The sequence below is a fragment of the Emys orbicularis genome, chromosome 3 (assembly GCF_028017835.1).
Source record: "Emys orbicularis isolate rEmyOrb1 chromosome 3, rEmyOrb1.hap1, whole genome shotgun sequence".
Lineage (NCBI taxonomy): Eukaryota > Metazoa > Chordata > Testudines > Emydidae > Emys > Emys orbicularis.
The window spans coordinates 138,324,711-138,338,106 of NC_088685.1; the positions used below are offsets into that span (position 1 = coordinate 138,324,711).

General features: G+C 42.8%; 1 protein-coding gene across 1 annotated transcript in view; it reads left to right on the forward strand.

Annotated features, from left to right (window-relative positions):
• Positions 1-12,728, forward strand: part of MTR (5-methyltetrahydrofolate-homocysteine methyltransferase) — an 83,550-nt gene extending 70,822 nt beyond the window's left edge. The window contains exons 26-33 of the mRNA XM_065400849.1: positions 3,387-3,485; positions 4,585-4,660; positions 7,010-7,165; positions 8,299-8,495; positions 10,182-10,382; positions 11,394-11,586; positions 12,385-12,497; positions 12,642-12,728. Coding sequence (XP_065256921.1) covers positions 3,387-3,485; positions 4,585-4,660; positions 7,010-7,165; positions 8,299-8,495; positions 10,182-10,382; positions 11,394-11,586; positions 12,385-12,497; positions 12,642-12,728 — 1,122 coding nt within the window. The remainder of the gene's footprint in view (positions 1-3,386; positions 3,486-4,584; positions 4,661-7,009; positions 7,166-8,298; positions 8,496-10,181; positions 10,383-11,393; positions 11,587-12,384; positions 12,498-12,641) is intronic.
• The last annotated feature ends 668 nt before the right edge of the window (positions 12,729-13,396 follow it).

Below are 13,396 nucleotides of genomic sequence, written 5' to 3' on the forward strand. Positions count from 1 at the left end.
GCCGAGAACTGAAAAAAGCTAACACAGACCCCAAATCTCCTAATTGCAGTTTTCTCACTTGAGATGTTCTGACGATTTCCTGATTTGAATCTGGCTGACTTGCTTCTCAATTACTATCATTGGCTAGCCCATTGTATTTAAGTGCCCGTTTCCACAACTACAGTGGCATAATGAATAATTTAAGAGACCTTGATTATAATTCAAGGCATTTTGCAGTGACAAGCTATTGAACTGGGTGAGGCTAGTTACTGATTCATTGTCTTCTGGTCTGTAACTGTTATAGAAGATAGCCGTGTGGGGCTAAGACAGATGCTGGTGCATTCAAACTGCCCACCAAGGGAGTTATGGGGTATGTGCTGTTCCTCAGAACAGGAAAATAGCTTATAGAAAAGAATGTGGAATCCTCTGGCTGAGCCTTGGCCTGGTTCCTGTGGCTATTTAGAATCTGTTAGTGGTCTCCTCCTCTCAGCACTTTCCTCGGCCAGGCTGAACTCTCATACCATCCTACAGGCACTGTCTTTTTTTGGTAACATGGACAAAAAAGAACATGTCCTAATCATGTAAAGGACTCAAGGAGCCACATCCTAACTGCAGTAGATACACAGTCAAAACATGCTTTATAACACCCACTTCTTCTTTTGGTCCTTCCTACCTCCAGCAAATTGACCCTGTATGAGGCGAGGTTCATTCACTTCTGGGGCATCCCCTTGTGGCTGGATCTGGGGATCAGCTCTCGTCTGGTCCGGCGCCCACTTCTGTCAGTCACTCTGTCTCAGCAGTGGTCTCTCCTCCCGTACTTCACAGCACTCCCTTTTCATGACTCGGCCCTCTGGCAAGGTCGCTGTATAGTCTTCCCCTTCTGTGGTATCAGAGTCCCTCCAGACCAGTTGTCTGTGCACTGTCCCAGGAGGTGCTCTGTGCCAATTCCCAATCTGCCACTTCCCCAGAGGTTGGTAGGGGAAGCTGGACCCACCTACTAATCCACGTTGCAGCCCAGGGACCCAGTCAGTAGCAGCCAAGGTCTACGCAGTTTCAGTACTCATTGCTCTTTCCCTCTGTTTCTTCCTACTCTGCCTTCCACAGGGTTTCTTCCCCACAACTCCTCTGGGTAAACCCCTTCCGTCAGAGACAAGCTCCCAGGGCTTTTCCTGTGTCCAGAGAGTGAGTGCAGACCCTCTCCCTCAAGCCCTTTTCTGTTCTCAACTCCCTGGCTTTATACAAGCCCAGCATGCTCCTGCTTAGCTAGACCTCATCTTCAATTAATGCTTGTCACTGAAGCCTGACTCTCCCTGCCACCACCACCCCCCATCCCCAGATGTGGCCTATATGGTTAATGGGACCCTTCTGAGGCCCTTAGCGCGTTCAGCCCTGAAGTGGTTATCACACAGTCCCTCTGCCCTCTCCTCACATGCATACTGTGCCTTCTCTCCCTGTACTCTCCCCAGGAAATTTATGCTGTGCATCCTCTAATTTCTTTGCAGGCATCTTTCCTCAATGGGGAGAGAAAGGATTGGGTCTCAGCAGCTTCTTTTCTTCTCCTCTGAACAGCACTAGGTGGCTGTCACTCTGTGCCAGATGCTGCCCTTCTCATCTGGCGGTGAAGACAGAGTGGGTGACGGCACCCCTTGTCACCTCCCCATAGTGACAGGGCGGCTAGGCGCGCTTTAGTTCATTCTTTACTCTATGTATGAAGTATTGGCCATTTTCAATTGGTTCCTTTCCCTTAAACTAGCCATTAACTAATGATTAACATTTAGCTAATTCCTAGGATGATTGCTATCTGGGCATCAACTAATGTCTTGGGCTTTATTTTGACTTTATAGTAGGGGGGTGGCTGCTGGTAGGTGGGGACACATCTGGAATTACCGTATATACTCGTTCATAAGCCGAATATTTTTGGTTAAAAAGTGACGCATCAAAGAGCGGGGTTCGGCTTATAAACGGGTCTACACCAAAATTTGATGATTTTAAACTCTATGGAATCATTTAATTGAATATCTAATACATTGTCGTTTTGTTTACCTGGAGCGTCTGCAGGCATGGAGCCCCTGAGCTCCCTGTGGCCGCGGTTCGCCTTTCCCAGCCAATGGGAGCTGCGGGAAGTGGCGCACCTTCCCCTCCTTCCATCTGCAGATAGTTTCCAACAGCTCTTTTAGGCCAGGAACAAGAGGGGTGCAGGTGGTGGGGAACAAACCATGAGTAGGATTGGTCCCATCTGAAGGAGTCTTGACAGCAAGGGAGAGGGAGGCAGGGTGCATCAGACTCTGCCTTTATGGGGATTGTTTCTTTCGGCACTCTCAGAAAGGCCAGAGAGCTGACAGTGGACGGCGGGGCTAGAAGATATAGCCTGGCTGCACCAGTCAAAAGTGTTAGTTTGAAGTATTGCTTTAATATGTTTGACTTAGTCTCTCATCTACAATATGATGATTTACTAGCTCACTGGTAGTTTAGTGATGGGACTGGGCTCTTCATTATCACCCTGAGCTAGATAAGAACTGTCACAGTTCAGGAATACTGCACCTGTATTCCCTCTCCAAGCTCCACCAAAGGCACCTGCTCTAGGCTCCTGGCTCCGTACCCATCACTTCTCCTGATCACACACCCGTGTCTCCCTTCCTTCCTGACTGTGATTGCCAGCAGTCATAAGTTATCACACAGCTCTTTCCAAGCAAACATTTATTCTTAAGGTGAAAGCATTACAGGGAAAACATTAAAACAACAAAAGAATCTACAGATATGCTAATAAGCTTATCCCAGAGATCACCCCAACTCCAACAAGGGCTCTGGCAGGGAGTCAGGCCTTCAAACCCCATAAAGGGGGTTTTCTGTGGTTACAAGTTCTTAACACCCAGCACACCCATGACTAGGTCAGTCTTTCCTTAATACAGCTTGAGCCTTTGATCTTGAGACTCCAGAAGCAGGTAGTAAGCAGACAGTGGTCCCCTCCTCAGGCTCTAGCTTCCAACAACTGGGGATTTGCATAAATGGAGGTGGGTACTTTGTATTCACCTCTCCATAGAGATTCCCCAGGCAAACCACTTGACACTGTTTGTCCCAAAAGTCCATTCTTGTCTGGGACATCGTTCAGTATAGTCCTTTGAAGTTCATAACACTTCCCAGGGTTCACATCCTGTCTCCTCCCAGAGAGAGGTTATGTACAACCCTGGCCCACAATAATACATAAACCATTAATGTAAAACACTGGACCCCAAATGTACTAAAACTTAATTCAATAAGGCCTCCCAAAGATATTTTAGGAAATTGCTATGTCGGTCACAAGACCCACAGAAGCTGCAGTATGAAAGGCTGATGACTCATTTTGAAGTTCAAACTTGTCCATGCTGCAGCAGCTTTCCTGCTGCTAAAACTCCCTTTTACTTTCTCAGTGCTCTCAGCTGCTAGATGAAAACCAGAAAGATGATTTCTTTGAAGAAATAATAGAGGAGTATGAAGACATTAGACAGGACCACTATGAATCTCTCAAGGTAAATAAAACTGCATTGTGTATTGATTTAAATTCTTTCCCTTCTAAAATGATTGGTCTTTATATCATTATTGCTTGTAAAACAAATTCCATATATTAATGATCTTTGGGCATATTTCCATCAATTTAAAACATATAGTACACATTCATTAATTTACAAAAGGCAACATGAAATGGAATTGTCCAGCCCACAAAGGAAACTCTACCCAACTCTTACCACTCACTCAGGAAAGGCCTGATTGTCATTGTTTAATATTTACACTGCAGTAGTGTCCAAGATTAGGGACCTGCACGGTAATTGAGACGAAGGCCTGGACAAGAGTTTTAGCTGTCTGGACAGAAAGCCAAGGTTGAGTTTTAGAAATGTTGGTAGGGAAAAAGAATTGATTTGGAGACAGACTGAATATGAGGGATGAGAGTATGGAATGCACTGAAGACAACTCCTTGGTCCTCTGTCTGACAAGACAGACAAAGAAGCATGCTCGAAGGTCAACCAGCTCTGGCTTTGGCCTCTTTGCAAGTGAAGTTGATTCCAAAACTTAGGGTCCTCTGCTGGGAACACCTTGCTAAAGTTTCCCATAATTGCACTACCAGTGGTGCAGCAACTCTGGGAACTATGGTGTATACCGGGATGAATTCCTGACCCCATTGAAGTCAATGGCAAAATTTGAATTGACTTCACTGGGCCAGAATTTCATCCTATGTACCGGGAACCACTTGTGGTTTTTATGGCTGTCATCTAGACTTGCTCCGAGCAAGGTTAGACAACAGAGGTAAAATGCAGCACCTTCCTATGAATCTGTACTCATTTTTTTAAACTAATAAAGGAATTTAAATTTATGTGGGGAGATTAATGCTTGATAATCTTGTAGGCTAAATCAACTAGAAATGTCTGTCCATTAAGAGTAGTACAGTAAATTGACTAGCTCATTGTAAAGTACATTTTATATTAGTCTTACCAAGGTACTTGCTAGATGATGAAATTAAAGCTGTCCTCAGATGTATCATCAACAAAATCAGTTCAGACTGTAACAAGGCCATTGAAGTTACTTTGTTCAAAGCTGAGAGGTTATATAAATGTATCTTTTATTTCCATACAGGAAAGAAGATATTTGTCATTGGAGCAAGCTAGGAGAAAAGGTTTCCATAATGACTGGCTGTCAGACTATAAACCCGGTCAGTTTACTTTTTTTTTTTAATTGAACACTTAATACTTGATAACCTCACTGGATATAGCTGTGTGGTCTCCTGTCAGAGGGAGCAGCATGACTTGAAAATAAACTGGTATCTATTGAATTTGAAGGGATTGTTGTTGCACAAATGGGAGATCAGTGGCCTAAAATGAAGTGTTCTCTTCCCCGTGCTTGCAAATGTTTGGCCCCATTACATTTATTTTTGTTTCTTCTGATTTCCAACTTGTGAAAAACATGGCTATTTAAATATTTTTTTTATACATTGCCAAAAAGTGAGTGTTGTACATCTTTTTAAAACCAAAGATCCATTATAGTACATATCAAATCATAGAAATGTAGGACTGGAAGGTACCTCAATATGTCATCTAGTCCAGTCCCCTACACTCAAGGCAGGACTAAGTAATAACTAGACCATTCGTGACCACTCTTTGTCTAACCTGTTCTTAAAAACCTCCAATGACGGAGATTCCACAGCTTCTCTAGGTATGCACTCAGTAGTGCCTACTTTCACAGGGCCAAAATGCAGCACTCAGTTTCTAGTTAACTAATCTTTATAAATGTCCCTACTAAGGTAGCAGAGAAGGTGGGAAGATGCAAATGCTGGACCAGTAGCTACACCATAACAAGGACCCACCACTGCACATGCACCCTCACCACCCCTATCCTACTGGATGTATGGGAGTTGCAAAAGCTCCTGAAGCTTCCCGACTAGGTTTTATGTGGAACTCCACAGCACACAATGCTGGTGAACTGGGCTGTGTCTGAGTAGAAGAGTTGGATATAAAGCAGGGGTGGACAAACTACGGCCCGCGGGCCCGTCCTGTCCGGCTCCTGGCCCGGGAGGCTCACCCCCAGCCCCTCCCCTGCTGTTCCCCCTCCCCCGCAGCCTCAGCTCACTGCGCTGCTGGCGCAATGCTCTGGGCGGCGAGCTCCTGGGGCAGCGCAGCTGCAGAGCCGGGGCCTGACCCGGTGCTCTGTGCTGTGCGGCACGGCTGCATGTCCTGGTGCAGCCACGCCGCCAGCCACCGGTGCTCCAGGCAGCACAGTAAGGGGGCAGGGAGCAGGGTGGGGGTTGGATAGAGGGCAGGGAAGTTCGGGGGGGGAGGGGTCAGGGGCCGGGGGTGTGGATAGGGGTCAGGGCGGTCAGAGAACGGGGAACAGGGGGGTTGAATGGGAGCAGGGCTCCCGGGTGGGCAGTCAGGAAGGAGAGGAGGGGTTGGATGGGGCAGTGGGGGGCAGTTAGGGGCGGAGTGTTCGGGGGCGGTCAGGGAGCAGGGGTGGTTCGATGGGGCAGGGGTCCCGGGAGGGCAGTCAGGAAGGAGTGGGGGGGGTTGGATAGGGCGGGAGGTCCGGGGGCGGGGGACAGAGAGCAGGTGGGGTGGATGGGGCGGGGATCCCTGGGGGGCCGTCAGGGAACGGGGGTTGGATGGGGCAGGAGTCCTGGGGGGAGGAGGGGAGAAGGGGGCGGGCCACGCCTGGCTGTTTGGGGAGGCACAGCCTCCCCTAACCGGCCCTCCATACAATTTCAGAAACCCGATGCGGCCCCTCAGGCCAAAAAGTTTGCCTGCCCCTGATATAAAGCATCAATTTAGTGGAAGGTAGTCTGTGCATCTGCCCAGTTCTGACATATTCTAAGCCCTATGATCAACAAAATAACTTCATGAGTCCAACACAATTAAGTATCAATCAGTATTGATTTGGATGAACTAATGAAGGAACTTTAAATTTCATATGTCAAGACTAATGCCTGATAATCTTCTAGGCCAGTGTAGTGGCCTAGAAGATTATCTAGGCCAGATAATAGTGATATGGTAGTTAGTTTGACTTCAGTTTATTGTGACAGTCTTCTGAAGGACGACAACTTTAAATACAGATGCTGATAAGGGTTCAAAAGCATAGGGAACGAGAAAACTACGTTATAAATGGTAGTGATGGTTTATGTTTCCTTGCTGTGTTGTGTACCGTAGGACCTCCGAGTTATGAACCTCTCGGGAATGGAGATTGTTTGTAACTCTGAAATGTTTGTAACTCTGAACAAAACGTTACGGTTCTTTCTTTTACCAACTGAACATTGACTTAATACGGCTGTGAAACTTTACTATGCAGAAGAAAAATGCTGCTTTACCTTTATTTTTTTTTAGTAGTTTATGTTTAACGCAGTATTGTATTTATTTTTATTTTTTGTCTCTGCTGCTGCCTGATTGCATATTTCCAGTTCCAAATGAGGTGTGTGGTTGACTGGTCAGCTCGTAACTCTGAGGTTCTACTATATGTAAAAGATTCAGTAATATGTGGTAATTCCCAAATGACAAACTACTTTAAACTTCTACAGTTAAACCTAAATTCTTTGGCACTCAAGTTTTTGAAGATTATAACCTGGAGAGGCTGGTGGAATACATTGACTGGAAGCCTTTTTTTGATGTCTGGCAACTTCGGGGCAAATATCCCAACCGAGGATTTCCTAAAATTTTTAATGATAAAGCAGTGGGTGAGTACTGAAATAGCATTTCTTGTATGAAGGCAATGCAGACAGATCAGTTATTTAAAATATATATTCTGATTGTTCACAAATACACATGAGCAACTTCAATTGAATCAGAAAGTGTTTTAATAAAATGTTGGTACAAAAGATTAATAATAGAAAGTAAGTGGGGAAATATTTAGGCCCTAACTGTAAAGAGTTCACTTGTATATAAAAACAAAGGAAAATATTTTGATAATGGAAAAAAATTATAGAGGGCTTGATATGTCTATATTCATTGTTGGACAACATCACTAAAAGCCCTGAGTCCCATTATGTATAATCCTGAAAGTACTTTTAAAAGACCATTGGAACATATGTAACAAAGCTGCAAGTGTATCCAAACCTCTAAAAATTAGTGTTCTTTCTGCTATACTATATTTAGAGCCCTGCAAATCTGCAGTTATCTGCTTTATAGCTGCGGATATCTGCTTTATAGCTGCAGATAGCTGTGGACCATGTTTGCGGATCACAGGTCGGATGCGGCTACAAGTTTTATATCCGCACAGGGTTCTGACTAGATTGGGTAGCCAGATAATTTGCTATGTAACATAGCACATGAAGTATTTAATATACACTAGCAGAGTTAAGTGAGCTAAGGAATGGATACTATCAAAGTGAGGATGGTTTATGTGATCTTGTGTGTTTGGATAAGCAAGACACTTGGGCTAGCTCTTTTAAAGCAGTATGGAATGGTTACCAGTAATGGATTACAGCACAGAGTCTGTGAGGTGTTTAGGTGTAAGGGGGTCCCAACCACAATCTAATGATTTCTGGGGTATTTTAAGTACTTTCATGTACAGTCTGTCCACATCACTTATTCTGCTCCACCTTTTTTACTGTATTAGAATTCTGCTGGCTGAAGTATTTGTGCAGCAAGTGTACCGTTACAACTGTGTAACCATGACAGCACTGACACCTTCTCTGTTAGCAACAGCTAAAATGCTACAGTAGTAACCAATAAGAAAGATGACTGAGGAAATAGCAGGATTATCCAGAAAGTGTATTTATTTAAAAAGAGGGGAGGGGAAAGCTGGAAAGTTGGTTAAAGTTATAATGTCTCTCTTTTTTTTTTCTTTTTTTTTTTTCTTTTTTGTTAGGAGAAGAAGCCAAAAGAGTTTATAATGAGGCTCAGACCCTACTAAAAACTATTATTAGCCAAAAGAAGTTGCAAGCCAGCGGCCTGGTTGGGTTCTGGCCAGCGCAGAGTGTTCAAGATGATATTCATTTATACGTAACAGAAGAGGCATTGCAGTCTGCAGAACCAATAGCTAAATTTTACGGCTTAAGGCAACAGGTAGGAAGACGGAGTATTTGCTGACATAGTATAAAGTTCTTTGTGTTGGCTTGTGAAGATGGAACAAAGGGATTATGTTAAAATTCATGCTGAAAATGAAGTTAGCTATAATCTGTGAGAGCAATCTACAAAGGAAGAGTCATCTCCTGATCCCCTGTCTGCCTTTTTCAAAAATGATTATTAATTAATAACATCTGTGAATGGTGAAACAGTGTATTACAGAACACTCCTTAGATTTCATCTTTTCAGATTCTTTTTCTTCTAATATTTTAGAAGCCATAAAGCACCATTGTGCATCTATCATGCTGCATAACTTAATAATCAAGACCCTGGGTACCCAACCTAAATTTTGCACCAAGATCCTCCATCAGACTGGAAATTCTGTGGGAGCTTAATTTATACTAAAAATGAGATTTTTGAATGAATTAAGTATGAACATTAATAATGTCGTCTGTCCTGCAGTTATCTGCAGTCTTTATTTTTGTTTAATTCTCACCTGGGGAAACAGTTGAGAATAAACACATTTATTAGCCATTTCTGTTAACAGATTAGTAGCAAAATAGTTAATTATTGACATTTTAAATGGTCATCTTTAGGTTTGCATTAACAACCCGTTCAGGTGAATGGAGAAGTTTGGATTTCTCAGAGTTACTGTTTCAAGCTATCCCAGGAAAATAATGTTGGTTCAGTTTATGCTTAGTTCATATTTTCAGAGTTATCTTTACGATCTTTAGAAACAGAATTAAAAAAAATATGTAAACTGAATTTCTGGAGCACAGTTTTGTGTACAGGTGTGGATTCTGTGAGACATGCTGCAGGATTTTGTCCAAGGTAACAGTATTGTTAGAGGAACACTGTCAGTTTACAAACCACACTTCCGTCTGAAATTTTTTTTTACTGCTGTTGTTACAAGCAAACCTTAAGATTACTAGAACTGAGAGATTTCCCCTCCCCCCCCCCCCCCCCGCTTTGTTTTATGTGTTTGACAGCACTTGTATTATAGCCTGTTTTACTAATTCTCTTGTTCGGTCCGACAGTTTCCTCTGTTTGTGTAGGTCTTTCAGTCAGCAACAGGGGACAGAAAAATGTCCTTTAAAAATGTGAAAACATGGTTGCAAAATTAGTTCTGGGTCTCAGGGGTCGGGTGTTATACAGTTACTTTCATCTCTCTTTGTTTTACTGATTGGATTTCAATATGAGTGTCTCTTTACAGGCTAATCCCATTGGTCTATCATCTAATATGCTGATCCTGGGCCTTAGTATAAACTTCACTTTGAAAAGATGGAAGGCATCATACATTTAGGCCTGGCATATACTTGCCTTCTGATATTTACAAGAATATCTTGTATCTAGAAGTCCTTGTGATTTAAAAATAACAACTTCTTGCCTGTTGAGGGAAAGTAGATGGACCCATTTCTAGGCCTTCCTGAGTAAGGGGAGGGATAGCTCAGTGGTTTGAGCATTGGCCTGCTGAACCCAGGGTTGTGAGTTCAATCCTTGAGAGGGCCACTTAGGGATCTGGGGCAAAAATCTGTCTTGGGATTGGTCCTGCTTTGAGCAGGGGGTTGGACTAGATGACCTTCTGAGGTCCCTTCCAACCTTGATATTCTATGGTTCTAATGAGCTTTTTTTAAAAAATGCAAGTTCTCTTATTTGATGCAACTTTTTTGTTGTTTTTTATTTTAGGCCGAAAAAGACTCCACCTGCGCAGACCCATATTACTGCCTCTCTGATTTTATAGCCCCCTTGGATTCTGGTGTTCGTGACTATTTAGGCCTGTTTGCTGTGGCCTGCTTTGGGGTAGACAAGCTGTGCAAGGAATATGAGGAACAGTGTGATGACTTCAACAGCATAATGGTGAAAGCACTGGGAGATCGTATAGCAGAGGTAACAAATTTTCTTACAGATTGCATGGCTGCTTATACTTTCCTCAAAGTCTCTATTGGACTCATTTGACAGTCACTTCTTCACCTTCTTAGATAAAAGCGGGTGTTGTGTGACACGGTGCGTCCTACTCATTAAATCTGAAATTAAATTACTTGCCACTGAATGTGTCTTGAGCAAAGAGAGGATAGTCAGCATGAGCAACAGGGGAATCTGAGACTCAGTGCAGCTTTCCAGACTTTTTTCCATCACGAGAGAGTTTCAGGGTCAAGTCTCATAAAAGCAAGTAGCTTTAAACAGGTTGTAAACTGGGCCTCTTTTTTAAAAATATCTCTAACTCCCTCAGATAATTTTTTGGACCCTAAAATGACCTAATAGTTCTACCCTTGGATACAAACGCAGGGATTCCATTGGCTTTAATGGTAACCACACAAGTATATCCAAAGGAAGAATTTGACCCACTGTGGCTAAGATCTTATCTACAGTGTGAGTTTGTCCTGATTCCAGTCATGTGCCAAATTTTGGTGCAAACTTATAGTGTAAACAAGGAAAGCTGGAATTTGCACCCGTCAAACTTCTCCAGTTTCAAACAGAGCTAAGCTCTTCTGACACAAGTAGGAAATTTGTGTGTCTGTACTAGAAGTTTGTGATGGTGCAGCTATACCACTGGCTCGTCTGTCATGGCTGGAACCAGGGCAAATGGTATAGTGTGGGCAAAGTCTAAACATCTTCTCTAAGCTTGGCACTGTATCGTCATCTGGTTACCAGCCACCTCTTTCCCACCTCCAGTACATACGCTTGTCAAGCACCCATCAAAAAAACCCAGAATTGGTGAAAGAAGTGCCTTGTGTGTGTTTCAGTAGAATCAGTTTGCCTGTATGATGCTTATTTACCCATGGTGAGAGTCCCTACAAAGAAGTAAATTAAATCTGACCATGTCATTTTTGTCCTGGATTAAATTGCTGTTTTTGGCAATCTCTGCAAATTAAAAGAATACTTACGCTTTGTTCCCAGGCCTTTGCAGAGGAGCTCCATGAAAGGGTCCGAAAAGAATTCTGGGCTTACTGCAACAATGAACAGTTGGATATTTCAGACTTGCGCAGGATCAGATATGATGGAATCCGTCCAGCTCCTGGGTACCCGAGCCAGCCCGACCACACTGAAAAACTCACCATGTGGAAACTTGCAAACATTGAGGAGGCAACAGGTACGTGCAACCTTTTTTATTTCCCCTTTGACCTGAATAAGGAATTAAAACTCTGTGACAAAGTATCCAATGCAGAGCAAAAATCAAAACAATTATAGTTGGAATCTCTGTCTGTCTGTCTGTCTCTCCTCTTCCCCCCTCCCCCGCTTATCCCTCCCGCCCCTATTCCTTTGCTGCAGCCAGGGAGGTTTTTTTATGGAACAATGTCATCTTGCTGTTTTTCCTGTATGTTAGCGAATTTTGTAGTAGAATCTAGTTTGCATTTAAAAAAACATTTCTAATGTCTTTATGGCCACAAGCAAACTTCCAAAGATGAACAGAGTGTAGATCAATGTAGTGATGTGTTCTCCAGTCTGCAGAGAGCCTCAAACCTCTTAGAAAGTGTGAACTGCCCTGTTCCTTTCCTGTTGCTGTTTTAAATGTCAGCTATCTCACTGCTAATCCCAAACTACCTTCCTAGGTTCCAAAAAACCCTAATGTTCCCTTCCCAGATGCCAAAATGTCTAGTTTTATCCCTAACAACTTCTACACTGCAGACCTGCAGTGCTGATACAAAAATATGCAGCATGTTGAAAACTGAAAATGTAGTGCCTGAGGAAAATAAATTTTATTTAATAAAAATAAATAACACAAGGAATATTGAACTATTATTAATTTCCCTGTTTAGTTCATTAAAAACCTGCATTTTTGAATTTTGCCTAATGCTGTCTCAGAATTTTCAGTTTGCCAAACCAGACCTCTCCAGAAGTTAGGTGTGTTACTATCAGTTACTAAACAAAATGTTATTTTTTCTTTCAGGTATTCAGTTAACTGAATCACTAGCAATGACACCTGCCTCCGCAGTTTCAGGTCTCTACTTCTCCAACCCCAAATCCAAATACTTTGCTGTTGGTAAAATATGTAAGGATCAGGTAATTTGGATTCCATGATGTAGTTGAGCTACAAATAAACTGATTAAATAGTTGAAATAAGCTGTTTTCTGACTATTTTGGAAACATTGACTCATGGAGACTTACTAATCATTGTGTTAAAATCTTTCTCTTGTTTCTTTTCAGGTTGAAGATTATGCACTGAGGAAAAACTTGCCAGTGGTTGAGGTTGAGAAATGGCTGGGGCCCATCCTGGCATATGATTTGGAATAACTGTTTGTGGGATGGCAGGGGCAAGCCTCTGCCTTGCTCTTTCCAGTTTCTTCTCCAGAAACAGAACAGAACTGGACTTAGAATCTTGTAGGTTGCATCGATTGACAGAACCTCTCAGTGGGCTTTGGAAGCTGTTCACTTTGTAGTGTCACTTGCCGACAAAAAGAAAAACCCCACCACGTTTTTGTGTGATACTTTGTTAATTTTTGGCAAAGTAGTTTTGTATTATGCCCTTTGTCAAGGGGATAGTACTGAAATCCTCTACAGACCTCAGAATCATAATTGTGCATTTCTGTGCCCAAATACTATAACTGGGCTAGATGTAGCGTGAGATGTAGAGATCACCGGGTTTTCTTTTCGATCGTGGAGGTTTTGAGAACTGGCTCACACCTTAATAATCTTGGGACAAACATTTGCACTGAAGCACCCCATTGAATGGGTGAAATAATGCAGAATTTTGTTTCTGGTCTTTAAATGGCGTGTGTATCGGCAAGTCAAAAGACACGGAAATGGAATAAAAGAATGCCTCATAAGTAATGGGTAATACTTAGTGGGTAAGGAACAACTTGGGATCTATTCTCCCCATCATTATACCGATGCCTCTCCTGTATTCGGGAGAACACCAGACCCCATGCTCATATAGCAATCTTGCTATATCAGAAAGAAGG